General features: G+C 30.9%; 1 protein-coding gene across 2 annotated transcripts in view; it reads right to left on the bottom strand.

The window, feature by feature from the left end:
• Positions 1-23,310, bottom strand: part of vir (VIR_N domain-containing protein) — a 199,863-nt gene that overhangs the window by 71,982 nt on the left and 104,571 nt on the right. For both annotated transcript variants that reach the window (XM_085815021.1, XM_085815020.1), the window contains exons 23-26: positions 14,623-14,718; positions 13,989-14,061; positions 12,110-12,246; positions 7,467-7,575 (exon numbers count right to left, since the gene is read on the bottom strand). In XM_085815021.1, coding sequence (XP_085671147.1) covers positions 7,467-7,575; positions 12,110-12,246; positions 13,989-14,061; positions 14,623-14,718 — 415 coding nt within the window. The remainder of the gene's footprint in view (positions 1-7,466; positions 7,576-12,109; positions 12,247-13,988; positions 14,062-14,622; positions 14,719-23,310) is intronic.

The raw sequence follows: 23,310 nt of genomic DNA on the forward strand, positions 1-23,310 counted from the left end.
CCAAAAAGAGGTGCGTGCATATGGGTTCATAATAGATTGAATGCACAAGCATGATAATAGGTTAATAAAATTTATTCTTATCAAAAGAAATATATCAGAACACTGGAATTTTCCTCAGAGATATTGGTACAAGTGTTCTCAGTATCATTTAGTATAATCAATAGTTACACTTCAAATTACTAAAAACAACAATGCAATGCAAAAAAGCCTAAAGAGAAAGCTAATTCAGATATCTCAGGTCATGCCAAACTTAACTAATCACATTAATAATAATTAAGCAGCTGATTGAGACACTCTTTCTCCAGCTTTTTATAGATTTCAATCAGTCATAAGATATTTCTAGCAATTTCTGCTTCTCAAGATTTCTGGAAAGCAATAAGAGAATGGAATTATGATTACAATTAACATAGTAGTCAAATACATTTATTCAATTTAAATACAAATTACCGAGGCATCCATTTACTCAAAGTTAAATGCATGTGCCCTGGTATTCTTACTTTTCAGCCATAACTTAAAATTTCTCTCGCACTGCATTGCATGGGGAAATACAACAATTTTAATTACATTTGTACTAAAATTAGCTATCTAAATACAAAATTTGTGATAATAAGATTATAAAATTTTAATAATTTTTAGTAAAACTTCTTTAAGCAAATGTTTAGCAAAATAGAATATATCTACAAGAAAGTAGGTGCTTCACAGCAAATTCAACTGCAAAATGAAAAAAAAGAAAAAAAAAGAAAAAGAAAAACCTATAAACTTGTTCTTACAGTCAAAGGAAGTCTTTAGTGTCCACATCGGACTTTTTTTATGATCACAGTTCAATGGAAAGAAAAATAAAATTTAAAAAACAATTATGTGTTCAAACAATATTCAACTTTTCTGAATACGAAATTGAATTGCTATAAGGACAGTAGACTCTGAAGTAGTTAAAAACAGGGAGTACATATACTGCATTGCTTCAAACTTAAGCCATATTTTTTATTCAGATTTTAAAGTGTAAAATTAGAGTACAGTTTAAATTGAAAGCAAATATTTCAAAAATTTATTTCTGCCAATCTCTCACTATCTAGCAACTGGAATTTAAATAACTAAGGTCTTAAAAATCAATTGGATAGTACAATAGGTATTTCTGAATACCTATCATAATCTCATTTTTACTTTTCATTATTTTTCCAATGTCCCAGTTTTTAAATGCTTCTGTGGCTTGTAAACAAAGTCAACCTAGACCTTAATAATTTAAAAACTATGAAAACAGATGCCCATATCAAATATGGGCAAATCACATTACACAAAAAAACTTTGCTCTTATGACATACAGGGAGAAATGGTAAGCAATTAATGAGGTTTCCTTTGAGGTGTTAGGAAAAAAACATTTGAATCTAAATTCCAGGTCAATATCTTTTACTTACTTCTTCATATTCAATAATTTTGAGATTTTACATATCAGTAGTAAGAACACTAGAAACCAATACATTAAAAAGGCTAGAAAAGCTTTAATTTAATGACTCAAATTTGTTATTAATTACAGCTTTTAGCCCCTTTTGGCTTCATCAGATATCAGTAATTCACATTCCTGGTTATATTTTCTTATTAATAATGTAATGTTTATGAATATAACTGAAACAATATTCCTATTTATTGAAACAATTTTTTAAATGCACACTGCACAAAAAAAGGACAGGGACAGTTCTACATCTCCAGTTCTACTGGACTGATTGACGAAATTCAAATTGCGTTTTTCATGTCTCGAAAGCATGATTTAGGATATATATTAGATTTACATATAGCATTATTCTAACATTGTTATTTTAACACAAAATCGCACTTTTTTCTGAAATGACATGCCAATTTTTTACCCATATTTCGATTTTACAACATGCCAAACTACTAAATTTTGTAAATTTTGCCAATTTTTTCAACTTGCGTCAAGAATAATTTACTTGGCAAACTTCTTAACTTATAGCAGCCTATTTTTCTTTCCTTTTTTCCACTGTAGATGAGTGGAAAGAAAGTCGTTCGTACTTTCAGAGAATTTTAACAAGGTGCGTAAACCATGTTTGGCATTATTATCACTCAAAAAAAAAGATGCCAAATTTCAAAATGCACCAATATGTAAATTCATGTATATCTTAGAAAATTTTTAATAAAAACTAATTTTTTGCAGGTGTGCCTAAAAATACATCTACTTTCAAATGATGTTAAAAATTTTATATTTTTTATTTTTAATACAAAATTTTTTTTTTAAATTTATAAAAAATATTTAAAAATACAAATTTAAAAAATAAATCGTAAAAAATGTATGAATTATATTTGGATTAAGCATAAATTTTGAATTCTGGGAAAAGGAATCGAGTAAATTTAATTTTTTTTAAAAAAAGAGCTATAAATAAATACATATAAAATTTAATTAACACTGAGAAGCTAAAACTTTGAATGCTAATTTTTTAAAAACTAGTCATGCAATTTTTAGAGAAATTGGTAGTTTGGCATCATGCAGTGGTAGAATCGAAATATGGGAAAAAAATTAGCATGTTGTTTCAGAAAATGTCTGATTTTGTGTCAAAATATCTATATTAGAACAATGCTATATATGAATCTAATACATATCCTATGTCACGCTTTCAAGACATGAAAAACACAAGTTGACTTTCGTCAATTGGTCCAGTAGAATGGGACATATAGAACTGACCCCCCCTTTTTTTTGTGCAGTGTACTTCTATGCATTTACATTGCTGAGTGAATATTGCAGGGAGACAGATAAAAAAATGAGAATGAATGTGAGAAAGTGCATATATGTACATGCCATTTCTGGCTGCTACAAATAAAATTGTTGTCAATCAACTGTGCACTGATTATAAGAATAATGAACTTAATTCTTTAAAAAGCAATTTTACCTATACTTATTAATAACATTTTGGAACACGGAGTGTTTTCTTATATTGACTTAGTAATAAGTAAAATATGTGTTCAACACATATGCTATATTGATTGTTAAAATTCTTAACCTTAAGTCTTAAGGCAGCTCATATCAGTGGCAGCTCCTTTATTTTTGCACATGAGCACATGAACCCCCAAAGAAAAACAAAGAAATTAATTAAAAATTAAATAAAAATATTGAATACACTTCCAAATTTTTGTCAATTTCCAGGACGAGTTTCTCTTCCCAGCCCTTTTTAAATGCGCCAATAGAAAACCTGCTTTAGGCATAGAAAACCTGCTTTTCCCTCAATTGCACATGCGATCAAAGAAATGCTCTTGGGATAGAAGTGGACAGAGGAGTGAGAGGTAAAAGGCATTGCCGATACAATTCCATTTGTATATCCTCAGTGCATGGGAATTAGCAATGCTTGCAGTTATCTTGTTCGAATTCTCCCTTGGTTTGTTATATTTGGTTAATTAATATTTTTTCCATTTTCTTCTTAGTTTTTTATTACAGTCAAAAGTCATTAATCCGGACTCGTCGGGACTTCGGCGATTCCAGATTATCGATTTTTCCGGATTATAGATCATCAGTTTAAATCTCCTAAGATGGCATGCAGAAATTCTAAAATTAAAAATATGAAACCGTAATTTATGAAATAAAGAAGAATTATGATCTAAAGAGTATCAAAATTTACAAAAAAAAAAAAAAAAAAAAAAAAGCTTAATATTTATTTGTTTACTTTATTAAACATTTCTTTCAATGTAAGTTATTTAAGTTGCTTCGTTTTATGTGATAATACTTTCTCTTTAATTCTATAAACAGACATAATTTCTTGTTCAGTTACAAAGTTCCGCTGTTCAAGTCCCGTTAATTGCTGTGCCGAGAATACCGACTAACTTGTCAATCGAAATTTTTTCGTTTTCACTAACCTCTCTGTCACATTCTTCATGTCTTTATCCATTTTTTGCAGGAATTACACTTTTTGTTTGATGGACATCGAAACATACTTTCGTTTTGTACGATCCTTTGGGAGCTCCAGAATCGGAAATTCTATTTGACATAATCGAAAGTTCAAGTTTACTTTTATAGTATTGCTCTTACAGTCTGCAAAAAATAATAAGCCGGATCCAATTTGAAAATTAAGGAACAATGCAATCATCAACATTAACTGAAATAGATAATTAGATAATTTTAGCTTATACCGTCCGTTATACATAAAACGCTCACGCGAAAACGTATTCTGCACTTGCGCACACGCATATGCGCAGACGTAAAAGATCTTACGCGCACGCGTAAACGCCTATGCACATGTGTCAACGCGGCGCATGCGCAGAAAGTTTTTAGCTTTGAGGTCCGGATTATAGATCATTTCGGATTATGGGTGTCCAAATTAACGACTTTTGACTGTATCATTTTTTAATATATATCTTTAACCAACTGATATAAACAGTTCAGACGTCACTTAGTAAAATGAGCACTTGCGAACTAAAGGAATTCAATTTTTCAACACTGTCTCTGGAATTAAAATTGAAATGAAATTACTCAGACCAACATTTTTGCAAAACCAGATCCAGGTGATGAAATGTAAGACTATTGATTTCAAAAGGGAATTCAAATCCAATTCATATAAGAAATGTTCATGAATTTATAGATGTGAATCAACTAACAGGCTATTTGTGTGTCATATGTCCTTTTTGCAAAATTGATTGGTGTTTCAAGTTGGGTGAGTCACGATGTTTTTGATTTAGTATGCCTCACTAATTAAAAAAAAAAAAAGCATAAATATTACCTAACACATTTAAACTCCATCTTAGAATTTAATTTGCTTGGAAAGGTAGGTATTCAGCAACAACTTGACAGTGCATTTCGCTCAAATGTTAAAAGATACAATGAGAAGGTTGCCAAAAATAGTTATGTTCTAACAAAAGTATTGATTGCATTCTGTTTTGCAATGCATCTGAACTTGCCCTTCAAGAACATGATAAACATGAAAATTCATAAAATCCATGAATTTCCAGAGGTCTTATCTACTTCTTAGTGGAACTCATTCCTCTCTTAACTCTTTGCGAATGGGCATTCCATATGTGCATCCCCCACAAGTATCTCTTACACCCAGGTGTCCCACCCACCCACGACTGGTCATGTGCTCATGGAATAAGTGATGTGCATATGCATTTTAAGCTGAACAGGCCACTAGATAGCGTCCTGTGTCCATTACTTTTGAACTGAACATAGTTTTAAGATCCTAACCTTTAGTTAGATCCCATTCTGCCTAACCTTGGTGTCAGCTCTTGCAGGGAAGAAGAAGCTAATGTAACAAGCATAGCTCATTTTTTTAACTCACCACGTGATATGTAGGTGGATTAAAAAAAAGGTTACAAGCATCAGTATTTGAAAAGCAATTACTTTGGAGGCAATACTTTTTCCCCAGAGTGTAGCAGATGGGACTAGTTCTCTAGCAGCATTTGTGTGGGCAGGAAGAGTAAGTTCGTAGATTAACCAGAGTGATTGAAATGGCAAGATGTCGAGAAAAGTGGTCTTGCTTGGAGGTACAAGCTGTGATTCATTATCCTGATTGAGTACCTGGAGCGTGGCCATACCATTACTGCCAATCATTTTTGTGCCACTTTGTTAAGCAATCCTATGCAAGCACTCTGGCATGTTAAGTGATGGTGTCACCTTCCTGTATGCAATGCCCGGCCCCATATTGCTCGCTAAACTCAAGAACTGCTGTAAAAGTAGGAAGTCTGGAGTCCCCCCCAGCACAGCCCAAATTTAGCACCCAGTGACTACTTCCTTTTTCTGAAATTGAAGAAACATTTATCTCAAATGAGGTTCTCTTCAGACAGTGATGTGGAAACAGCTACCAAAAACTCGCTCAATGGGCAGGGAGTTTTACCAAGCCGGGTTAAACAAGCTCGTACTGCATTCAGACAAATGCCTAAACAGATTTGATGATTATGTAGAAATATGATAGGAAGTATGCCTCTTAATTCCCTTTTTAGTTTTCTGTTTATTGTTAATAAATGATTTTTACTACACTTGTAACCTTTTTTTGGGGGGGAAGGGGGGGCGGATCCAACCTCACATAAACATTTGCATTTCTGATATCCCTTCGAATCCCCCCTTTTTTCCCTTCTAATTCTTTTCCCCTCCCCACCACTATCCATAGGAGACTTGGGTGATATGCATTTAAAAAGAATAGCTTCAATTCTGGTTTCATTTCTTATTTTTTCTAAAAACAGAGCAGTAGGTTTAGAGGTATAGCTTGGAGCCTTATCCTAATGGAACTTAACACAGTGAAGATTGTTTGCATAAAAAGATGGTATTTTTTCTTTAAAAATAGGTGTTAAAACATATTTTATGATAGTAATACGGATTAATTTTGATATTTTTTCTACTTTCCTTATTTTAAGTTTTCCATAACTAGAGAATTCAGTAATAACCATAAAACCTTTAGAAAAACTTTCCTTGTTTTCTCATAATCAATATAAGTCTTTTTCTCCTCCTTTTCAGTACTAAAGCGATCTTTTTCTATTGCAATCAGGTAAGTATATCCAAACCTCATCAATTGTAACTATACATTTCCATTTTTTTTCACCTGCGAAATAATTTTCATGCAGCAATCTGCTCATAGTCTTATGCTGAGAAACATTTCTCAGCTTCTCAGCATTAGGTGATGAACATCATGTATTTTTGTTTTGATTAGCTTTCAATCAGATTTATAATTTTGTTTACAGTTCCTACAGAGATACTTAAAGATTTTTCAATAGCTCTTTAGGGGGGCTGGATTTTTCTTTAAAACATGAGGTGCGACTTTAGATTTAATCAGAGCTATACGTATCTTTGTTGGGTATGCTTTTTTTGCCTTTTTCCAAATCAGATGCAAACTTTGATGTTTCTTGCCTTTCATATTAATTATGTCACTTATTTTACACATAGAAATATTAAAAACATGCTTTTTCATGTCTTTTTTTAATAACTGAATAAGATTATTTCTCTTCAGATAGTGCAAAAATATATCCTTCGATCCATTGTTTATTTTTCAGCAACATTTTAATTAAAACAATATTTTGAATGCTGCAGACGATAATTAAGCCTTATTACAACTGGATGCCAGTCACATTTATATTTTATAATTAATATTTAAATTCATGGAGAAAATCAAAATTGTTACAAAAATGTGTGAACACCCTCTCTCTGTATATATATGTATGTGTGTGTGATAATGACTTGGAGTAAGCTGCAACAGATTGACAATGGTTCTCAGCATCATAACTTGGAGAGACTGCTGCATAATTAAAAAGATGACACTCAAAGGAGAGACTTGTAAACAGATGTAGCCAAACTGAGCATAATCTTTATTGCTGGACATGAACTAATTATCAAAACCATATTTTTCATTACACATGTTCATGATCATAATATGCACACTACAGTTTTATACAGAGTATCACGTTTTAAATTACGGTATATTTAGCAGTATGACAAAGCACAGCAAAATGAAATTCAAAATTAAAATATTCTTCCTTTTTCTTACCTGCTAAACTGACAATTACTTCTTGAATAGTTGCACTAAGTGAATGCAAGTGAGCACTCCATAAACTTCTGTAATTGACCATCTTTGTAACTTCTTCTTCAGAAAGAGGCTAAATAAAAATTACAGCAAACATATGTAAATATAACAAAAATATCTCTTAATTATTTACATCAATTCAAATATTTTTAAAAATGTCCATGCACACATTCATAATATTTCATAAAACTAGCAGCAAATTTTTTTATTTTTTTAATAATTTCCTGAAAGACAATAAAAACATTGCTTGCAATTTTTTAAAATTCTTTTACCACAAAAATTATAAAAGGTTAACTACTAGGATAAGGTTAAAAAAAATTAAAAAAGGTTATGTTAAAACACAAATACTTAATTTATAATATTTAAATTATTTTTTAATTTTAATAGACTGAACTAAAATGTTTTATGTAATAATTCTGACTGCAAAATAGAAGAGACAGATTTGATTACTAGTTTTTTTTTTTTTTTTTTTTTTTTTTTTAAGTGACCTGCAAAATAGAAATAGAAAATCCTTACTGTATTTTTTAACTAATGTTTACTTTAAAACTACTTATTAAATTCTTTATAAATAATAATCTAATTAATAATTATTCATTTATTTCTGATTAGTCCAGTAAAAATTTTGCGTCTTACCAAAAATAAATAAACATCTGCCTGAAATCATTTTACTTTATCTAATAACAAAGGTGGCATTTATTTCAATGGCCATTCGCACTGCCCCAAATAAACCTCTTAGTGGAAATGACCTTCTTATCCAGTCATGAGAATTTTTGTTATTTGGTATACATTAGCCTATAACTTAAAAATATTTTGCTTTTTTAGTTTGTAAAATGTATTTTTATTTTGTAGAAGGTAGTTTCTTATTTTGTGTAAAGTAATTGTAATTTCTTATTAAACAATGTAATTGTATAATAAGAAATTTCGTGTCTAGTTTACGTATTTCTATTTTATGTAAAATTTTTATTTACATATTATTTATTTTAGGTATTATTACTTAATTTTATTTTACACATTTTTCTACTTCTATTTTATGTTATTTTTATTTCTATTTTAATTTTTATTTCTATTTTAATTTTTATTTGTACAATGTAACTGTATCTCTTAAATGTAATTTCTTATTCTGTACAATGTAAATATTATCTTAATGAAAGGAAGTTGTTATTCTTTACATTCCAATTCCTATTAGAAACTTATAGTCTAATATGGAATTATTAAAAATGAACTGTCAGTATATGATATTCTTCTGCCTATCTTTTTAATAAATATGATACAAAAGCGTTATATAAAATTATAAAAATTGATTTCAGCAACATAATTAAAATTAAAATAGAAGATCATCTACAAAAGTGAAAGAATAACTTCTTCAAACTAATAATAATATTTATATACCATATATAACATATACATAATATACCATATACATGCATACACGCATATTTTCAAATGATTTCATTTGCAAAGCAAAAAGTATAACATTTAATTTATGTTTCACTACATCAATTCACACAATTGCCATTTCGTTTCTCAACAATTAAAAAAAAAAAAAAAAAAAAAAAAAAAAAAAAAAAAAAAAAAAGCTTAGTTTGCTCTTTCTCTCTCTCTTCTTCTTCCCCCCCCCCCCCGTTTTGTTGGTGGTAGAGCTGCTGCGTTTATATTTTCCCTTGTTAACAAGTGAAAATTCAGTATGGTCAGCAAGACATTTTAGTGAAATTGTGGCTCTTGACTTTTTTAATATTAAATTAGAAATTTCAGCGTGTAACCCCACGACTCAATGAGCACCACCTAGCAGCCGCTGGGACAAACACAGGCCAACAAAGGCTATAGCAGTCAGTCGATGTGCTGGACTCAAGACACTAAGCACGGTGTTCCCCGAGATTTACTTTGTAACTTAAATGAGTAATTATAAAGCCCTTAATTGTAATGTTTTATCTTAATTATGTTTTGTTAATTAAAACTATTTAAAAAGGCCAAGTGAGTCTTTTGTTTATGGTAGTTTTGGTTATAGTTGGCTACCCAAAACGTGGCTCGAATGATTTATCCAGTTGAGAAAAACCATGTTTAGTTTAGGACTCCAGGACATCGATTCATATATTCTTTTCCAGGTTTTAGGTACTATCCCATCAGCGAAGTCCTCACCCTAAGATTACTTTGGATATTGCATGGTTTCATCTTCACCCGAAGATAACAGATAAGCATTTAACTTAATAAGAAAGAGATTTTCACTTAATAAACATTTAACTTAATAAGAAAGAGATTTTCACTTAATAAGCATTTAACTTATTAAAGAAGATTGGATTGGACTGGATTATTTAATTATGGAAAAGCACACGAGGGCTATCTGCCTAAAGGGAGGGGTGCCTTCGTGGAGGACTTTCTAAGGGAAACTGGCTCGTATACACGTTACACATGGGGAAAACCACAAAAACGGCCATGCAGCCAGCCCGTTCGCGGGATTCGAACCTCGGACCGAACTACCAGTGTTCAGCATCTTTACCGCTCACTTATTAAAGAGATAACAATTTCACTTGGAACAATATAAATTTCTAACTATAACGTTGTTAATACTTTAATAATATGGAATAAAATGTGTCGTTGAAAACGAAACAGAATCATATATAAAGTATATATAAGCTCTAGGTGTTTCCTTTTAGCTATGTTGCACTTTAAGAATTTATATTGTCTTACATTGTTTAAATTACTGATTTTTATTTGAATTTCCTATGTTTTAATTCTATGTTCTAAATGAAGATTAATTTTGTTTTCATTAGAAGTTAGCACAAGTAAAATTTCATTTTGGTTCTGAACGAAAAGTGTTTACGTAATGAAATGTTGTTTTTATTCTGATTGATAAATGTTTCTGATGTGCATAATTCTTTTAGTATTTTTATAATTGTATTGCTATCAATGAATGAGTTGTGTGTTTTGTTTTGTTTTATATTATGAATAATATGAACGGATATTTTCTTTTTCTCTTGGAGAACAGAAATGATTAAAAAAGTGAAAAGGGTTTTATCTAGTACATTATTTAAACTGTGCCATTAATGTTTTGTTTTTATGCAATACGAATACTTCTTTTGAATTAATGTTTTATTTGCCATTATTCTGAAAAGGCATTCTAATATGTGCTGTATTTTTGAATTGCGAGTTTATAAAAATTTTTATTATTTTGTAATTTTTGAGAACAACTTATATATCTAATTATGTTTTTCAAAGAGAACTATAATCGAAAATTAATTTCTTACAGCATTTAGGATTTTGTAGACATCAGAGTCATAACTAATAGAAGATTTATCAAAGTTAAATTCTATATTTGGGATTTTTATGTTTACTAAATTTATGCATTTTATTGTCTATTAGCAAGTGTAATAATCCTTGTTAAATGTTAGTTTCGTTTTCGAAGTAATCTAAGATGAATGATTTTTTTCTATGTTGTTTTCAAATATTTTGTAATTGTTATGGGTAATTAAGAAATTCAAAAAATTTCTGAACATATAACTTTTCTTCAAACAAATATTAAACTTTTCAACGGACATTGAAAGTAGGATAATATGGCATTTTGGGGACTAGCCAGGAAAAAAGACCTGCAAGTCTTAGCCACAGAACTGGGTTTGCACATCTCAGATAATTTGAAAGTGATTCAACTCAAAGAGTTAATTAGGAACTCAGACAAATATGAAAAGTTATTCGTGAAGAACCTATTAACCAACATAACTGATGAAAGAAAAATGGCTGAACAAGCAGCTGAAAATGAGAGGTTAGCATTAGCTGAAAAGGAAAATCTTTTGTGTGAAGAAAAAGTAGCCGAAAAACGTTTGTGTGAAGAAAAAGCTGCTAAAGATCAACGAATTGAGAAGGAGCATCTGTTTGAGTTGGAAAAATTAAAACTTCAGCTCGAGTTGCAGAAAATCTCAAAAGGAAGTGATAGATCAAGGAATAGATCAACTCAAAATTGATATTACTAGAGTTGTCCCTAAATTTAACCCTAAAGAAGACGAAATTGGATTGTATTTGACAATTTTTGAACGTCAATTCAAACACCTTTTTTTATCTGATCAGCCCATTGCCAACACAAATAGCACAATTTATTGCTAGAGAAGATGAGAAAGAATCTCAAAATTATCCCAAAATTAAGGAAATACTTCTTAAGCGATACAGGCTAACTGCTAGCCGTTTCAGACAGTTTTTTTTTTTTTTTTTTTCCCCCCCCAACATAATAAAAGCCCAAATACAACTTTGAGTGCAATGGGTGCACAAAGTAGGTTAAAGCAGGTACTTAAATTGCAGTTTAGTTATTATCAGTTGTTCTTTTAGTCTCACTACTTCAGACCAAAACTTTACAATGTCAATTTTTTCTGTTATAGCAAAGACAAATTTTAAGAAAAACTTAGTTTGCTTAGACAAGGCGTTTAACCTCTCACTGAATTTTATATAATCTACAAGTTTTAAATTTATATAGTCATTGAATGCTATACTTGTTCTAAAGAAAAATTTGAAAAAGATATTGATTTTACAGATTTACTAGTTCCGAATTTGAGAAAATAAAAAGTATAGAATTCCAGCTATATCTGCACCACAATCATCCCTGCATGCTTTACAGTTTTACTTACCTCTCTAGTTTGTAGAGGTAAAGGCAAAGGCAATAATTCAGACAGTACAGTTAAACCTGTGACAAAATTACTTGGTGACAGCTTTATGTACTTGAGTATTTCCTGAACCATTTCAGTCCAAAGGCTTTTGCTGAAAGCTTTAAAAAAATCTTTTTAACACAGATTTTGATTAACAATTTACATAAATTATAAAATACATAAAATCAATCATAAAATATATTTTAAAATACACCTAAAAAAACCAACTGAAAATTTTAACACAGAATTGTTAATAAAAACGAAATAAGCATGTGCAATAAATATTATACAATAAAAATCAAAATATCAAAAAAGAAAGATACAGTCAATATAGTCAATACACTGATAATATTTTTCAGTGTAACACCTGAAGTAGCACCTGAAATCTTCTATATATTAAGCATCATACATGGTTCAAATTACGAAATTTTTGTATTAACTCGGTATAAATGCATGAGGTGTTTAGTTTTTCTGTATCTCTTCTACATACATAAAGGAAAAATAATGAAAAGTGTCAATTATTATAATTTTTTTCAAGGATTTACAAGTTTTCAAATAACATAATGCATGCAAATTTGATTTTTCACTATTATATATTACTATAAAGCTAAAGTTGTTGTGAATTCAGTTATTGTACAAAATTCTATATGCTGTAAAAATTAAAGAAGTAAAACTGAATTATTATTTTGTAAATATAAAAATTTTTAATATTCTAACATTTAGAGAGGGTAAAAAGAATGATAAGCAAACAGTTATAAGAGCTTCCTTAGTAACCTAAATAATTAAAATCATAATTTTTTTTTATTATTTTTAATTACATATACTAAAAAACAGTGTTTCAGTACTAAAACATAAGCAATTTTAACTATAATTTTAGAATACTTTTCATATTTTACCCTAGACATGGTAAATATTTTTTTAAATAGAAAAGGGAAAATGAAAGAAAAAAGATGTGAAAAATTTAAACAGAATACTTTAATTACAGGACTTATAAAGTGAATCTAAAATATCTGCAAAAATGTAGAAGGGATAGAGGTAATTGAAACAAGCAGATTTTTTATGTGTCGTAGAAATTGCTTGTGTACGTGCTAGCAAGTAAGGAAGATATGAAAACAGGTAAGCAAGAAACACAGGTAATGTCAAAAGAAATTAATGTTTTGAGCATTTAATTTTTACAATAAATGCTTAGTACCAACAGTAATACAAGATTAACAGCAACAAAACATGGTTGACATGCATATTCAAAAATCTCAAGCATTTCACAAATATTTCGAACAGTAACTAACACAGCTTGGCCAATACATCTTCACTGCACTCAATGGACTTTCATAAATCATAATCATAAAGTGCTGCAAAAGAAGAAAACCATGACAAATATAGTAATCATAGTGGCCATGAAACATGTCTACAATGTGTGGTCCAATTTCTATGAACTGAAATATTTTCCCTTGCTCATATCATGCCTCCAATCACAGAACGTTTCAATCAAGCACAGCCCACAATTAATATGCTTGAATGTTTGGCAATTCGACAACTCAGAAATCATTGTCTATACAACCTTTCATCAGCCCTCCATTTCCATCTGCAAACCCATACATTAAATGCATGTCAATGAACATACCATTTGAATTCTGCACTGGAAATGATGATCTGACATCAGCAGACAACTTTCATCTACTGATCTGAAGTCATCTCTACAACCTCAGGATGTGATGTAATGGAATGCCATGTTTTGTAAATAAATGTGTATGCAGAAGCTTATGCGTTCTATTACAAAAATCTGCTTATTTTGATCCCCCTCTATTTGCCTTTACATTTTTTGCCAGGTATATTTTTTAATAATCATGTGTGATCAATATACCTTCTTCAGATTCTATTGTTCCCAAAAATGGTTGCGTATATGTCAAAAGTGCTTCAATAACTTCAGCTTGAACCTAAAATTCAAGTGCAATAAATACATTCTATTGATACTATAGGTATGTTATAATATATAACATAAATATCAGATGCACACTCATATACATTTAAAAAAGCAATTTAAAACTTTGTAATGAGTTATATACACCAAAATTTCTGCATTTACTAGACAGAGAATTTAAATATAAAAAATTATACCTTTCTCCATGACTAATAACTGAAGTTCTTAGTACTACCTTAAAATTTTTAAAGATCAACATATACTACACAAATGAGTATATGATTAAACTTCTTAATACGAATATATTAAAAAAGTGACACAGATAATCAATACAAATACTAAAATAAATAACGTAGCACATGAAATAGTGCACAGAATTTATTTTTATGAAACATCTTGTATGATTATTATAAGATTTATTAGTGATACTATCTTGCATTATTTTGGCATATCTATAAAAATTATGCTTCTTGAGCTGACAGATATACAATTATTCCTTTAAAAACTATAGAAATGAAAATGACAGGTAAAGCACGAAATTTTGAAAATTACTGCATATAAAACAAACAGTATTTACCGTCTGAGCAAGCTGATATGAAAATGAAGATGGTGGGATAAGAAGCATTAGGGAATAGACTTTCAGCAAAACTGGGACAGCTGTGAGGTCTTTGAACTAAAGCAGGACAAAAATATTAAAATTGAAAGAACAATAAAGAAAAATATTAAAAATCACAAGAAACATTTCAAAATATTTTAAATTATCAGAAACAGTATTCAACAATGATATAAATATGTATTCCATAAGCAGTATGTTTACAAATTTTACTGCAAGAACATAACTGCATTTTTCATTTAATGAAGTATTAGAATTTTTTTTAATAAAAATTTTAAAAATAGTTATTGTAGTGCTTGGTCCTCCAAAACTTTAATCGTAAAAATAAGTAACACCCTTTAGGTGGAGGAAAAGAGTTGGAGACTAGTTCTTGGCTGGAGAGGCTGAATGTTTAGTGGAGTGATTCTATAATCAGCAATTCTTCCTTAATTAATATATTTTCTATTTGTATAGCATGTATATAATCCACATTGTAAATAAATAAGGAAGTTTATCTGAGTGTCATTAACTGCATACAAGACACAACAGATCTAACATAACAGTTACAACTGGACTTTAGACTGACGCAGCAGACTCTGATCAGAATCGAAACTGTACATCTTAACCTTTTAACTGTCATGCCCGAAATAATCTCAGGCACAGCACTGGTATTCCAAAATGTCACGCCTGAATATTACTCGGGCTAATTTTTTTTTTTTTTTTTTTTTTTTTTTTTTAGTGCATCGTACTGTTATAACTGAATATATATCGTGAGAATTTTATTTCGGCAGTTCAACAGATGGCAGCATTTGATTGAAGGTTTCAAAGGATAGAGGTTAAATTTCAAAGTGTGCAGCATTTTTTTGATTTTTTGACTTTGAGACAAATATTTCATTTTTGGAATTAAAAAAAATTGACAATTTATGCACCCAATCATCAAAATAACTTGACAATTAAAAGGTTCACTGAGAAAAGGTAAGTGATTTATTTTCATGTATTACTTTTAAAGTAACTCTGACTGTAAATTATAGTTACTAAAACTATATAATTGGATAAATTACAAGGTGTTGTAATAGTTTGAAGTAATTAACACTCTATTAAGAAAACACAATAAAGTCAAAAAAGTGTTAGCAGTTAAAGGTCTCAAAAAACATGATTTGTTGCTATTGGCTAAAGAACTAGGTCAGGACACTGGTGAAGGGCTTAAATTATTTGAACTTAAGGATAAAATTGTTATCCATAATTGATGATAGAAAATCCACTGAAAAATTGGACTTTAAAACAATTATAGCTGAAAGGTTGAAGCTAAAACATTTACATTAGCTAAAGAACATAAACCAGAAATCCCAAGACTTAGAAATTCATCTAATTCTAACCTTTTAGATAACACATCATTAGAAAATTTAATTAAAAGCATAAAAACTTTAATGATATCTATTCTGTTCATCCAGAATCATGGGCACTTTATTTCTCTTTGTTAGAATGAGCATTTAATATAAAAAATGCACCAGAAAAGTGCAAAGCTAAAATTTCAATAAATCTTGTGGGTGAAAATGCAACAAATGCTTTAAGTTAGGTTAGTGGAGATGATGTCAAATGGATCTCAATTAATTGAGATGATGTCAAAATTATTATAAGTATTTAAGAATAAAATCTTAAAAGAATATCTGACAACTGCTTGAGCATGCTTAGATATGTTTCAAAAGGCAAAACGTCAGTCAGGAAAGCATGCACCAAATTTGCTTCCCCAGTTAACAACACAGTGGAAACTTTATTGCATGTTAAGGAATGCGAGTGATTTAAATACAGTTCATGAATTAATCGCAGCCAATAAATTAATGCAAACTCTTGGTCATGAGACAGTCATGTATATAAATGTAAAACAAGTCATAGTTGGTTAAAACGTGTGGAAATTGGAAAGAAATGTGACACATTCTTTGCTTACAAAAGAAATTCATTAAATGAGACTGGTAACTATTTTCAGAAAAGTCCGAATATTGAAACCAAAAGTACTCACTATATACCCTCTCAAATGCAAAAACTGGATGGTTTGTCCAAAACAAAGTAAAAAAGAAAATATTCTTATATTTGTGGATCTTCACAACACATAGCTAAATGTGTTGTGACACATTTTGTGGTAAAAAATTTAAACACAAAAATCAAAGTAAAACTAATTCCGAAAGTAGCAAATTAGAGAAAAATGACATTGTTGTGGCTCAAATTAATACAGAATACACTGATACACTGATAAGAAACAAGTCAAAATTCAATCTCTGCAATATATGAAAATAATAGTTGAAAATAAAAAAATTGATGCTATCAGGTAGACCGATTTTGATGTTAAAAAGTAATATTTTATCAAAAAGCAATCAAGATAACAGAAAAATCAAGTTAATATCTGCATTCAGTGAAGAAACAGAAGCAAAATTAATAACGCCATTTATGTCATTGAAAGATGATTATTCCAATTTATTAAGTTAACCAGCAGACATTCTGGGGGAAGTGATGGATCTCTTGAATGGAGTTTGTTTATTACTCATACAAACCTTTGAACTCTTGTGCCATGGATGTGGTTTGATGGGGGAATGAATTTGAAGGGAAAACGAAATTGGAAGGTGAAATGAAAAAATAGTTGTACTACATGGAGACATATAAGCATGGAATAAATATCCCTCTCTCATATGAAAAAACCAAAATGCAAAATAGGAATGATATGTATGTCAAAACGCGTTTGGAAACACGGACACAAGTTTTCAAAATTATCATTATAATGATGTATTGAAATTCTGAGAGCAGCAGATGTCTCGTCTGATTTAGAAGATATATAAATTAATTTAAACCAGGGAAAATTAAATTTTATGGAATCTGATAATATAATTTTTCATAAGAATAAAGTAATGGGAGATTCAGTTCAACAGTCAGTTCTTTCAAAGAGTTGAAGAAAAGATGTTTTAAAATTAGCACATGAATCTGTTTTCATGACTCACATGGGAATAAAGAAGGCAAAAGAGAGAATTGGACATAAATTTTACTCGCCCAATATGGCTGAAAATATTACAGAATAATACCAATCATACGATTAAGAAGTAATGAAAAAATAATGATAGAATTATTATTACCTCATCTAAGACCTTATTTACCATTCAAAGTTGTTAATGTCAATACTATAGGTCTTACAGAACCTTCTTTGGCTAGGAAATATAAATATAGTTTATGTCTAGTGGATTAACATTTGCATTGGCTAGAAGCCATTCCATTACATCCTTTAAAAGCTACATGTAACGTTCTGTTGGAAATATGTACAGGAACTGGTAAATACTGGTATTCCGAAAATTATAGCAAGTGATCAAGGGATCAACTTTATTTCTCAACTGACACAAGAATTTATGAAATGTTTTGGATTTCATCCAAAATTTTCAATTCCAGGATATCTAGCTAGTAGTGGTTTTGTAGAGAGATACGTTTGAGTTTTGAAAAGCGCTTTGCATCATGTCATCTGCGCCAATCCATTTAACTAGGATAAATAACTGCCATATTTGCTTTTTGCTTATAAAGAGATTCCCAAGTCTACTACAGGGATTTCTCCTTTTGCCTCTAACTTTGAAACAGATTTTTGCCATGGAAAAAGCAATTTTAATCCTTCTTGGATTTGATACAAACTTTAGCAAGGCAGTTATATTTGTTGACTCCCAAACTACCATTATGGCAGCTGTCTCCTATATACCTAGTAATTACTTTCTTGTTGAGACTAAGATTAATGTACCCAAAGCAATTGCTGGTTTTTCAATGGATCCCCAACCACTGTGGGGTACCTGGAAATGAAAAAGGGCAATCTTTTGGGTGAAAATGGCTGTAAGTCACATTTTCCTCTATCCAGCCACCAGTTTAGTTCAGAGATAAAGAAGAAAGTGAACCAACTCTTAAAACAAGTACAGTACAAAGTCTGTAATCCGCACTCGTCGGGACTTAGGTGATTCCGAATTATAGATCATCAATTTAAATCTGGTAAGATGGCATGCAGAAATTATACAATTAAAAATATGAAACCGTAATTTATGAAATAAAGAGCAATTATGATCTAAAGGATATTAAAATTTACAAAAAAAAAAAAAAAAAAAAAAAAAAAAAAGCTTAATATTTATTTGTTTATTTTATTAAACATTTCTTTTAATGCAAGTTGTTTAAGTTGCTTCATTTTTTTGTGCTAATACTTTCTCTTTAATTCTATAAACAGACAACATTTCTTATTCAGTTACAAAGTTCCACTGTTCAAGTCCTGTAATTTCTATGTTGAGAATACTGACTAACTTGTCAATCGAAATTTTTTAATTTTCAATAACCTCTCTGTCACTTTCTTCACTATTGGAAGTGTGCATGGGTAAACGCTTTATGCGCGTTTGTGGCTTTGAGGTCCAGATTATAGATCATTCCGGATAATGGACGTCTGGATTACAGACTTTGTACTGTATAAACTCATTTCAAAAGATAAAGGTGTGGAATACTCTTGCATTTTCGCCTATCCCAATGGACTTGCCCCGTGCAGGTTTTACAGCAAATTTTCGACTCTCGACAGGACATGACTTTCTACGAGGGCTATCCAGAAAGTAGATTACGTTTTGGAATAAAAAAATAAACAAAGTATAGGAAACAAATTTTATTATATACAGATGAAAGCCACACTCAAATACTACTTTTCTACATAGTCACCATACAAATTAAGGCATTTATCGTAGCGATGTACGAGCTTGGAAATTCCTTCGTCGAAAAATTCGGCCGCCTGCGCCTTCAACCACTTCGTTACCTCTTCTTGCCTTCCATCTTGCACAAAACTTGTGGTAACCAAGCTTTTCACTGATGATTTCGTGCAACAAACTTCGCGAAATTTGTGGAAAACTCAAAGAAAGTTCCGTTATTGTGAAATTTCGATTTTCACGGACTTTAGCATCGACTTTTTCGAGAAGTTCGGCGGTCACTATGCTGGGTCTCCCACTTCGATCTTCGTCGTGAACATTGGTTCGGCCATTTTGAAATCTTATGACCCACTGACGCACTCCACCTTCAGTGATAATGTTGTCCCCATACACTTCACGAAGCTGCCGATAGATTTCTATCGGTTTACAGTTTTTTGCAGTCAGAAACCTTATTACTGAGCGCACCTCGCAGCTCGCGGGATTTTCAATTAACGCAGACATTTCAAACCGTCACAGTATCTGAATGGAGCACAGCACGAACCTCTCACTAGCACGGCTAGATGCAGACTGAGCTGCACAACGCTCTGACCCCAAGATGGCCGCGCTAGCCCCGCCCCTAGCGGACACAGACGGAAACGTAATCTACTTCCTGGATGGCCCTCGTATATAAACACTTGCACCACATTAGCGTAGTTGCTGATGATGTCTGTCCTCTTCGTCTGTCGGATGAAACCACGGACTTTCTTCATTTGACAACTTGCACTGCACTTGACTTTATGACTTTTAAATCTGACAACTTTACCAAGGCTAAATTTTATTGGGCTGCTAAAAGTCTCATGGTAGATATCGCTACAGACTGACATGGGGGGGGGAATGAAAATAAACTTAGAACAAGCAGCTGATCAAGCATCTTTGATAGTATGAGAAACAGGCAGCTTATTTGACATGCTTTAATCGTTGAGCTATTCCTAAAAAATGTAAAGTAGGAGATAAATTTTATTTGTTTATTCCTATCTCGTCCAAAAAACTCTATGCAGGATAGACTGGTCCAGGAGAGATTATAAATTGCCTACCTCATTCATATAATGTCAAACACTCTGATGGAAAGTAAGACATGTTCATGTGAATTAAAGTATATTGCTAGAGTAAATGTTATGGAAGTTATCTTCAAAAATGAAGTAGAATTTTGAGAGATTTATCCAACTCCACAAGCTTCATCTCAAGATATAAAATCTTGAGTTTTTATCTCAAGATATAAAAGGTTTCTCTAGAAATTGCAACTTGAACAATTAATGAATGATCAACAGCAGCAAATTTGGCAACTCATAATAACGAATCATTATTTACATGTAAACCGAAAATTGCAAAAGTGGATTGTCAAATAATGAAATTAAAACCCAATAAAGAAAGGAAAAAACTGCATATCTGCCAAATTCCTGAAACTTTAAAAGCCAAAGTTGATGAACAAATTGAAGAGCTGTTAGAACTTGATTTAACAGAAGAAAGAAGTGCTGAAATTGCATAGCCTTTTAGTTCATGTAAAGACAGAGGAGTTCAATAGTGTTGTTGATTATTTTGCATTAAATGCTGTAACAATTACTGATGATTTTCCTATGCAAAATGCAGAAGAACTTATATATTCACTAGAACAAGCTAATATAGTATCAACACTGGATTTATTCTGACGGTATTGGACTATTCCCATGGATTTTGAAAGTCGTGATTACACTTTGTTTAAAACCTATCAACAACAGTACAGATATAAAGTTATGAGTTTTGGTCTAAAAGCTGCTGCAGCAACATTTCAAAAGGAAATCAATAAAGCAATATGTGAATACAGATATTTTGGCAGAGCACATATTGACAGCATTGAAGTTTTTTCAAAGGACTGAAAATCTTGTATAATTCATTTAAATATGATACTCACAAAATTGGAAAAGCTTTAGTTTACAATGAATATCAGCAAATGTGATTTTGCTAAACCAACAATCAAACATTTAGGTCATGTAATTGATTCTGGGAAACAGAAGTGGATACTGAGAAAATAAAAGCAACTTCCAGGTTATCAAAACTGAAGACAAAGAAGCAGCTCAGGAGTTTATGTCAGATATGTAACTATTATTGAGATTATATTCCAAAATATCCTGAACTAGTACATGCTCTTATTGAACTTACGAAGAAGAAGCTACCTGATGAAATTCCATGGGAAGAAGGGCACAACATAGCTTAAGAATGCTGTGATTAAAGCTTTATTGTTGTAAAGATTAGTTTTGGAGCAACCGTTCATTATACACTGTCACTGTGATGGCTCTCAAATAGGAGTTGCAGCATGTTTATCTCAAAATTTCAATTAGCACATTTACCCATAGCCTATGCAAGTCAGAAGTTAACTGGAGTTGAACAATACACTGACCATAATCCATTACCTTACTTAATAAAACATGCATGTAATCATCTAGATTACAGCACTGGGCTCTTGCTCAGTAAAATTACAATATTAACATGAAACACTGTTCTGAAGTCAAAATGGGTACAGAAGATGTTTTATCCAGACTGGTAGAAGAATGAATATTTTTTTCACATACGAACAGAAAAACTTTTTAGATACTTGATGATATGAACAATTCAAAAAACTTTAATTTTAGTGATTTAGACTGATTTGTTAATTTTCTTATTTTTCTTAAAGCTTATAGTAAGATATCTCTTTACTTTACTAAGTAACAGTTGTAATGTTACAGAAATTAGATATTTATAGCAATTAGGTATACTAAGCATAATATTCTTAACATTTTTTGAAGTTTTCCAAGCATTAACTATTTTGTTATATAAATGCTGTAGTATTTTTATATTTTCTTACATTTTTAATAATCAAGTATAGTTATAGATTAGTAAATATAATGTTGGATTGTGAGCACCACACCTTTTGTTACCAGAATGTGTTTGGACAACCTGCCCAACCACAATCTGGAGGGGAAGGTGTAGTGCTTGTTTCTCCAAAACTTTAATCTTAAAAGTAAGTAATGCCCTCTAAGGTGGAGGAAAAGAGTTAGGGATAGGCTGAATGTTCAGTGTAGTGATTTTATAATCAGCAATTCTGCCCTAATTAATATGTTTTCTGTTTGTATAAAGTGTATATGATCTATGCTGTGTGTTGTAAATTAGTGAGAAAGTTAATCTGTCATTAACTGTATACAAAACATGACACCCGCCACTACTAGATCTTACAGTTATTTTCAATTCTATTTTCAAAAAATAAAGCATTATATTTGAATGTCAAATTACATTTTATAAGATTTTGCAACAAAAGAGTTTATAAATTCCATTCTTGAGGTAGAACACTACTACTGCATTGTCACTATGATTTACTCATGCAGAGAGAGGTAACACAAACTATGCACAAAATAGAATGAGGTCATAAATATTAACACCAAAGTCACTTGTGATCAGTTTGACAGAAAACATACTGTTGAATATTTTGAATTCCTGAAATATTATGAATACCCTCGTAATACCTTCGGAAGGCAAAACAAAACAGCTTCAAACCATAATGGGATGCATGCTCTCTACAAGCCCTTGATGAGTGTCAAGAGGCCTATACAAAGGTATTCACCAAGTTAACCAAAGCACCGGGACTAGCCATATGCTGCATATAAAAACAGAAGATTTTAAAATTTTTATGAAATGCTTCCCGAATCATTTGATTTCTGTGATCACATAGTAGAAGATTATAATACTCTGTAGAATAATTTTCTTTACCAAAAAAGAAGGGGGTCTATGTCACATTTCCCCCAAAAAGAATAAGATAAAACTAATTGACATGGTTGAATTCTGCAATCAAACTATGGTTCTAAAATTTATAGTAAGGTTGCAAGGTCTATGAAAATCTTAAAAAGTCTGATTTAATTGTATATGTAACTGAGAGTGAATGCTACGAATGCAGTCATAAAATAGCTTTATGAGGTTATTCACATTTTTACGGAAT

The sequence above is a fragment of the Stegodyphus dumicola genome, chromosome 4 (assembly GCF_044657685.1).
Source record: "Stegodyphus dumicola isolate Sdum_Otavi_A_Nest chromosome 4, ASM4465768v1".
In the NCBI taxonomy this organism is placed as follows: domain Eukaryota; kingdom Metazoa; phylum Arthropoda; class Arachnida; order Araneae; family Eresidae; genus Stegodyphus; species Stegodyphus dumicola.